The sequence below is a fragment of the Elaeis guineensis genome, chromosome 5, assembly GCF_000442705.2.
Source record: "Elaeis guineensis isolate ETL-2024a chromosome 5, EG11, whole genome shotgun sequence".
Lineage (NCBI taxonomy): Eukaryota > Viridiplantae > Streptophyta > Magnoliopsida > Arecales > Arecaceae > Elaeis > Elaeis guineensis.
In genome coordinates, this window is record NC_025997.2 from 6516836 (window position 1) to 6525850 (window position 9015).

The 9015-nt window shown below is 37.0% G+C and overlaps 1 protein-coding gene across 1 annotated transcript; it reads left to right on the top strand.

Moving 5' to 3' along the window:
* The first annotated feature begins 1275 nt into the window (after positions 1-1275).
* Positions 1276-7929, top strand: LOC105044573 (ran-binding protein 1 homolog b). Its single transcript, XM_010922507.4, has 4 exons — positions 1276-1534; positions 1633-1784; positions 1909-2034; positions 7217-7929. Exons 1-4 carry the CDS (start codon positions 1380-1382, stop codon positions 7450-7452), a joined length of 669 nt encoding a protein of 222 aa, XP_010920809.2. The 5' UTR covers positions 1276-1379; the 3' UTR covers positions 7453-7929.
* Positions 7930-9015: the final 1086 nt, after the last annotated feature.

Sequence of the window (9015 nt, forward strand, 5' to 3'; positions counted from 1 at the left end):
GCCTTTTCACCCCTTTTCGGCGATAAATAATTGGTGCAAGGGAAATAGGATAAATTTTATCCCCTTTTTCTGACGTGAAATGCTAACTCGTTTTTTTTTGTTACACATTAACAGTTGATGGCTATAACTTGGGACAAAAGCAATAAATTCTAGCGGCCCCTTGTATCTAGTGCTAGCCATGCATCCATAATTATTTAAGCAGTAAGCTTTTCTTTCTTTCTTTTTTTTTTTTTTTGGGAAAAGGATCTAAGCGGTAAGTGGAACGATTGAATTAGGCTCAAAGAGAGTAAAAATTCTGGTACCAGTAGACCACCTCGCTTTCCCTTTCAAAGTAATTTGCATATTTTTGAGTTTATCGATGCGGATGATTGAATTGAGTGCCCAGAGCAAATTTTCTACATGGAGGGATATGTGGGACCAATAATTTGCGATTGATAAAGCCCCATAGATCTCTATATTAATGTATTGTCTCAAATTTGTCTCCATGTTTGTTTCATTTCCAGTCATTATGATTATGGTTAAACAAAATGACACATAATTGTGAATGATTCATAGCTTGCCTCTTGCTTAAATGTGAATCTATTTCTCTCTCTCTTTTCCTTGCTATCCAATCCAACGGTGCATCCACCATCAAAATTGTGTAACTATTTTTACAAGGGTGGATTTTTTTAGAAAATAATAAAATATTTTTTATATAAGATCCAACCTCTTATATTAGTTCTCTTTGGAGTAGAAAAATTACTAATAAGATTTCCCATGTAGGCAATTTGCACATGCCATCGGCCCATCAATTCGGCAGTTTGGCTCAGACGCACAAAATTCCCTCGAGACGTCAGATTATGTAGTTTTTTATATGGATAGCAATTAAATCGAATCAAATTGGATATGAACCGAATTAATATAGATCGGATCAAAAAATTATCAATTTTAATTTAATTTATTTATTAAATAAATTAAAAAAAATTGATTTATTTATTATATAGATAATCTGTTCTGATCCGGATCAAATACGAAACAGATCGGATCATATTTTCTCCTCGTTCTTAATTCATTGCCATGAGTATGCCACAGATATCGCAGGCACACATGACCAAGCAGACCCCACCATGCTTTCTAAACAGATGTTATGTTAAACGTCTCCAATTTTCCATTTATACCTACAGGGGTATCGTAGTAGAAAAGTGAGGAACTGCCATTTAATATTCAACATGATCAGGGGCTCTTTGTAAAATTCTCCCGCCTTTCTGATTCTAGCCTGCATGTTAATATATAGGAGCAGAAAAAATAAAACCCTAGCACCATCCCGAGTCCCACCTTGCTCTTTCCACCGTCGGCTCCCTGCTGTAGCCCTTCTCTCGTTCTCTCTTTGGATTGCCGCCATGGCCAGCACCGATCCCGAGCGTAGAGACAAAGAGGAGACGGAGGCCCCTGCCGGCGAGGACGAGGACACCGGCGCCCAGGTCGCCCCCATCGTCCGGCTTGAGGAGGTCGCCGTCACCACTGGCGAGGAGGACGAGGACGTCCTTCTCGACCTGTAGGCTTCGATCCTCCCTCCTCCTGTCCCATTTTATGGTTTTTCCGTGAGATTCTAGGGTTTTACCTTCCGATCTTGATCGGTTCTCTTGGTTCCAGGAAGGCGAAGCTCTACCGGTTCGACAAGGAGGGGAACCAGTGGAAGGAGCGGGGCCATGGGAGCGTCAAGCTCCTGAAGCACAAGGAGACGGCGAAGGTCCGGCTGGTCATGAGGCAGGCCAAGACTCTCAAGATCTGTGCCAACCATCTAGGTCTTCGTCTTGCTCTTCCTCTCTCTCTCTCTCCTCTCTCTCTCTCTCTCTCTGGTTAAAGATTTGAATTTGATATCTGATGTATGGAATTATGGCCCTCTTTTGTTTGCTTTCTGGTTTGCAGTTCTTTCGACGACCAAGATGCAGGAGCATGCTGGAAATGATAAGTCGTGCGTGTGGCATGCGACGGATTTTTCTGATGGGGAACTGAAGGAGGAGATGTTTGCCATTCGGTTTGCATCTGTTGAGAGTGAGTATCTTCTAATTTTCTGTCACATCTAACTGGATGCTTTTATGTTTGAGAATGTGCTGTTTTAGTTCTGTGCTTTCTATTCCTTTTAACAGGGAAATGATTGTAGATTTTGTTGAGTGGGATTTATTTCAAGTCCGTTATCTATTTTATGTGTTTGATGCATGCATCATGATATCTGTGGATCATCTCAAAATGAGAGTTTCTCTTGTTTTATGGCGATTCATAATGTCTGGCTGGACTGGTGGTTTTTTTTTTTTTTTGCCCCCCCGATCAGAATGCTAATCCCATGTTTTCTTGAGTACAGAAATATCATTTTGTTCATCCATAATGTATTTGCATAAGAAAACTTAGAGCAGGCAATAGGTATCTAGGACCACATGGAAGCATTTGAAATCTGTTGTATGTGCATTATAGAAAAGATACAAGTGGGTTGCTTGTAGGTTACGGTAATAACAGGACATCATCCTGAGCAAGATTGCATAACTAATGTGCATGTATTATTCTCTAGAAGTTTGCAAAATATTTGAAATCCTTGTATTGTTAACCGTTCATATAACATTGTCCAAATCTTGATACCATGGTCATTAAGAGATGCATTTGTTGCCATAATTTCTTTTATTTTAAGGAATTGCTTGAACATGTTATGCATGTTGTACCGTCAATAAAATTAATCGTTAATTTGGTTTTATCACAGAGGACGCCATTCATTTTGAAATATAATTTTAGCATGAATTTCTTCTTTTTTTTTAAGTTATGCATTGACATTTGTGTTATCTACTGCTTTTAATAAAATTGAAGGAAAATGTTTCTTATTGGCAGTTTTAATGAGCAAGTACATTCAATTGATTGACCTTGCCTATTAGAATTATAGCAAGAATTGTAACCATAACCATTACACCATATATGGGGCTGTTGAAACCTTATCTGTGCTTTGTATCATTGGCTTTACAGAAGTTTATATTACAACTTTCATGTTAGGTTCTTGATTCTTATCATTGCTGACCCTTTTGAATTTTTTTTTGAACTCTTCATCATATTTAGAACTCTTTTTTCTTTTAATTGTCCTGTTTTCTGTGCATGACCATAAGTATCCATTTCTTCTCTCTATCTATCTAGATGCAATTCTGAAGTTGCTGTAATATTTTCATGTCTAATTATATCAGACAACAAACCTTAACTTTCACATGTTTGCAACTCCCATTACATCCTGACACCTTTTGTTGCACAGCATTCTGATTTGTGACATTACGCATTCTATTGTGTATGGATCTCACTGGCATGTGGCACTTAAGTGTTACTTGAAAATGACTATGCATATCCCTTATTTTTGCTACATCTCTTATTAAGCTTTATTTACTTTTCTTCATCATATTTTGCAATGTATCCATAATTACTTTGCTACATGTTCAAGATCAGTTAGTTTGTGGTCCTCCTCCATCACCTCTTGGTGTCTATGCATATTTGCTTCTTATTGTGTTTCCATATGGACATATGTTGAACACTTGTGATAACTTGTCTTGTTTGATATGAATGAACTTCAAACTTTTGATCGTGCAAACATCCTATGATTTCTTTTCTAGGTGCATATCTTGTGTTTCTTATCTCATCCTAAAACTATTTCATATTCATGCGCAATTTATCACCATTTCACCGAGTCTAATCATGATTAAACTGGTAATTTCGTTGTTATCTATGGTTGTCTCTCTAGACTCCATGTCATGAATTGTGTATATATTGCATTTTGTCTTGGAAAGTTCCATGCAACTAATGCCTTCTTTACCACACAATTTCATGCTACATTCAGATGCCGCTGTCTCTATGAGTAAGTTGTTGTTCATGAGCCCAAGTTTTACATAAATGAATAGAAAAGGTTTTTCATATTTTTTAACTCAGTTGTTGTGATTTGTCATCAAGCACCCTTATTGATTCTTTTACTTTCTTCATTATTACTTTTTCTTTTTTAACTGACAATTGAATGAGTTGGAGGCAACTCGTCCGAGAGGAGAGGATTAAGTTTATAAAGGGTCAGTTAAACAACATGGATCACCTCGTTTGTTTGAGCGAAAAAAAGAAAAAAAACTCTTTTTATTTGATACAAATCATATTTAAAACTTAAATAAAGATTATGAGAGGCCAGTGTCCCAGATGTTGTGTTTTTATCTTTCTTGACATACCGTGTTCATTAGAACACCAATCTTGTAATGGATCTGGTCAGTTTAATAGGTTTTAACTCATGCCATACTCCACTATTTCTTCGTATTTGCTGGCATTTACTTTTCCATGAGTAAATAAATGCATTCTAGCCTCCATCTAAAGGACAGCTTTTATTCTACTTTGTCTGATATGCATTGACGATGTTTCTCTAGTTTTCTCAATTCTTAGTCTAGCTGTGCTATACAAAGCTTATTACCATACTTGTTGAGCATTACAACCCAAGTACTTGGATAAACAGTTTGTACCTATTATGGTAAGTTTGTTGTCAGATGATGATAAAAAGGTTGCAGGATTGGGGCTTTTAATAGGCTATTATTGCTTGCTGGGTCTAAAATTATGGGTTCTTATGTAAATGATAATGACTTAAGTGTCATGACCTTTTTCTTTTAAAAAAATGTTGTGGAATTTGTTTGGAAACAAGAACCAGTTTGCTCTGTCTTCTTCGTGGTATTTTTCTAGGTCATGTCCTTAAAGGTATTCGAGCAATGGTTACAAGAAAGCCTCTTGAGTAGGTTTAGTGAGCTTACTTTAGAGTATTAGTGAAATTCATTCCTATTTAGGAAGTACTATCAGTATATAGGTGGTCTGGTTGCAGTCTTAAAGTAAACATAAGAAGCAAACGGCTTAACGGCAGTCCATCTCCTTTGGATCCATTAAAGAGATGATGTGGTTATTTGAATATGACTTATATTGGATTAAACTTCATTATACTTTCTGACTATAATTTGTTTTTTCGTTTTTCCCAATCTAAAGAATTTCTCAGAAGCACAACCATTTTGCTGTGAACTATGAATTTCGACTCGCTAAAACTCATTATCTGTTAAACTTATGGTGTCACGTGAAATTAGTATGAGGAACTAGTTACGTTGAAGCCTTTGAGTTTTGTATTCTGCTATTTTTTTGCTCACTGAACTGAGTCCACCATATCATGTGTCTTGTTTATCGAACTTCTATGCATAGGTTGGCACTTAATTGTTTATATACCTTGCAACTACAATTTGGACAACTATGTTTTGTAGGTGTGTATCATTCATACAATTAGAGAAGCCATATGAGTTAAGCTGCGGATACAAGATTTGTATCTGTAGAGAAGCTAGTAATTCATAGGCTTATGAGTCTTTTGGGAGTTTCTATTCGAGTGATGGTGTTGTCTTGGATCACCAGCATTGACTTTGTGATTTACTCCCCAAGGGTGTCTAGATGAAATGATGTGCTTGAACACACTCATACAGGTGGGTATGCATTAGTGACACAAGAATATGGCACGTGTGATGCACTCGTGTTATTTTTTTTTGATATAGATGAATAATAAATGCATGTTAAGAGGACTTGGTTTTACTAAAAATTTATCTCAATAAATGATAAGTAAATGGTAGAAGAAGGATCCGAACCTTTGTTCTTGCGGTTAAAATGTAAACTAATAGAGAGGGAAGGAAACATGTGAGATGGAAAAAGCGCCATGGGAAAATGTGGATGGTCAAACACATCTGATGCAGAGACTCATTGTGGGAGTTTGCATTGTATGGTAGTATAGATTAGCATTGTTTTTTTACCATTAAGTCAAAGGATTTTGTCATTTGTCTTCTTAGGACAGTAGGATCAATTCAGTTTATGCATTGTTTGCTAGAAGCAACATTGCTAATCAGAAATGCTTTGAGTTTTAAAAACAATGTTTTTATCTTTTAACCTTTATTAGGTCTTAATACTTCAAATCACTCTTTCATTTCATGCCTGCCTTATTAGAAGATGTTACTTCTACAATGATCATAACCGACAAACCTTGTCCTTGTGGATCATAACCTACAGACCTAGTCCTCTGAGAAATTCATGCTAGTCTAGATTCACAGACTGGATGGAGGTGGATATTATAATGTAGGTAATCTCGTCAAGAATGCCTCATCTAACTTCTCAAGGCTATATACTTCACCATAAATGGGAAAATCCCTCTTAATTTTCATAAGACTTCTTTTTCATAGAAATCAAATTTTTATATGTCACTCTAATAGATAAAGGGCTCCTTTTGCTTATCTTGTGGAAGAACACTGAAATTTGTTAGAAGCATCGGCCAGAACCTTTGAGACTGGTTAGGGATTCGCAATATATATTACAATAATAATGCATTTGCAACAAATGATTGCGATTGCTACATGCTGTGTGTAAGTGAATATAATACATGACAAAATTAATACTGCCAATCCAAGGACATGCAAATGGTGTTTTTTTTGCAAATAATTTAGGTGGCTGTGTGGGTAATTGAACGGATAACATCAGGAAATAGGACTTCTGGGTAAGCTTTTGTTGTTGCAGAAATGATGTACAGATGGAATTTGATTTTTCTTTTTTCACTCTTTCATGCTTATGTACTTAAAAAGGGAAACTGAAGTATGACCTGTAAAGGGAAGGGGTTTGGATTTTCTCTTAATGATCAGAGAGGGGAGAAATCTAGGAGAGAATGATGATAGCTGTGAGGAATGACTTGAAAGTCTTGGCATCACTGGATGGCTCTGAGAATTATTCAGAACGGTGCCCCTTGCTATTTACGTTGTGCAGCCATATGTAGTTGGCTTTGGATGATCATTTTGTGAATCAGTCAAGGATTCTGATTCCACTTGAGTTTGCTCTTTAACATGTTAAAGGTAAACTAAGAGTCAGTTGGAGGACTTGATTTGCTCCGATAAGCAGAACTGGTTGGCTATTAGTCTGAATCGTATACTTCAGCTTATTGTGGTGGCTGAAGTTTCCATGTAACTTGACCATCTTGCAACAATAGTTGCAGTCGTTCTGCTTTTGTAGTGCATGAATTTGTGATTCTGCCCAACCTGTTCTTTTGCTTTCTATTACTCAGTGTTGGTTGACTACTTCAATCGTTGCAGTTCCATTAGTTGTGTTCCTTATGTAGTCTTGTGTCATTCCCTTGCAACTTGTGTTCCATCACTCATGGTCTGTATTTTCCTTTGTCGGTCAGACTGCAAGAAATTCAAGGAAATGGTTGAAGAGGTTGCTGAATCAGTTGGGAAGAATGAAGAGAAGGAGAGTAAGGATGCATCAGCTGCTGCTGGTCTGATGGAAAAGTTGACTGTCAGTGAAAGCAAATCCGAGGAAAATCCAACAAAAGAGGTGCCTGTTGCCGCTGATGAAAAGAAGGAAGAAGAAAAATCAAAGAAAGAAACAAAAGCTGAAGAACCGTCTTCTGCAGCTTAGGCTGGAGGAAGTAATGCTCTTGAAGAGCACCGCATATCATTTTTCTCACTTTCTCTGTAGGGTTGGTGATCTGTCTTCACAAACTCCTTAGTTACATCAGAGATTCAAAAGTGGGACAAAATGTGATCAGATAGAATGGACAAGTCAGTCTCTCTGTAGGGTCGGGTGGTCTTAAATCTTGTCATGTAATCGGTTGCTCAGACTTTCATTGCTCTTTTTAAAGGTCAGGTCTGGTGGGTGATGGAATGCTTGGGATCTTGGATATATTTGTTTTAATGGTTGGTATGATTTTCTGATGGTCATCTGTAAGTTTGTCCAGTTTTTGCTTAATGGGCTGCATGTGTTTTGATTCTATATTTTGATTTCTGTTATCTAAATAGTTGAGGCTTCAGTGTGAATGTAGTGAAATTGTTGGAACACTTTCCACATTGGATTGGAAATAAAATGGAGACTTCATTCAAGTCACTTTTGATCAAAGTATTTTGCTCATGCTACAGACCACTGGAATATGTCATCATCTGAATTGGTTCTATACCTGATCAATCGTATTTTTTCTGTAATTTCAGTCTTTTTTTATGTACCTTTAATCGAATTCTTAGATTCATAATAGATTGCAGTTTTTGGTTGGTACTTCCATGCTCTTCCTTGTATCTGCCATGCTATATATGATGATAATGTTCTAAGATTCTTTGTTTTCTTTCAAAAACGAAAGTGATGGGTGGGAGGAAGTTTTCTGATTCCACCTGCGGTATTTTGATGTAATTTTGCTTCGGAATTCTGTAAGTACAAGGTTATTTGGCATCTTAATTCTTTATGGAGCCTGATGGTATTTTGTCTGGTTTTAAGTATTGGATTGGTGGTACGGCCAAGTGTTATGATGTGCTTATGGTACATGCGGCAGTATCGGTCAGAATGTATAAACTGAACAAGTTCGTACGGTCAGGTCTGTCTCGTCTTTGGCTTGTTAATCTTCAGGGCTCTCTCGTCTCTTGGCTTGTTTTGCTTTGTTAGCTCGGCTGTGAACTTGATATTTTTGACTAGAGTGTCTTCAACCACGGTTATTTAATCCTCAATACCAACAAGGGCTTTGCAATTGTAATTTTAAATCCTTGATTTGATGAATACAAATATGAAATCAAGATTTCAAATTGTAATGACCTGAGAATAAATAATTCATTGATAACATTCTTAATTTATCACAGAGTCTTTTGGAATCTTATTGGAGTGGTAGGATGACATTCTCGTGCTATTTTCGCAAGTCATATAACCCTATAATTCGAACTATGTCCATCCACACTGGCGTGCGACATTGCTGCAAGTATGTTGAGAGACGTGGCTAAGCTGCAAGTACGTTGAGAGATGTGTGGCTAAGTGAATTGGCCAGTGCTTCATTATTAAGTAGTTCGCAGCGAGAAGTGGCAGTGAGTCAAAAATTGAGGCCTGTATGCTTGCTCGATCATCTATCGCTAGTAAGCAGGATATTTTATGCTTTTGTTTCAGTATATGCACATGCTATACAAATTCAAAGCAAAATGTAAGGTAGGGGTGCGAGTAACTTGATCA

Excerpts from the sequence above, each read along its gene's own strand:
- LOC105044573 (XM_010922507.4), top strand. The coding sequence starts at position 1,380 with ATGGCCAGCACCGATCCCGAGCGTAGAGACAAAGAGGAGACGGAGGCC. Across the intron at positions 1,535-1,632 it reads GAGGACGTCCTTCTCGACCT|GAAGGCGAAGCTCTACCGGT; the intron begins GTAGGCTTCGAT and ends TCTTGGTTCCAG. Across the intron at positions 1,785-1,908 it reads GATCTGTGCCAACCATCTAG|TTCTTTCGACGACCAAGATG; the intron begins GTCTTCGTCTTG and ends TCTGGTTTGCAG.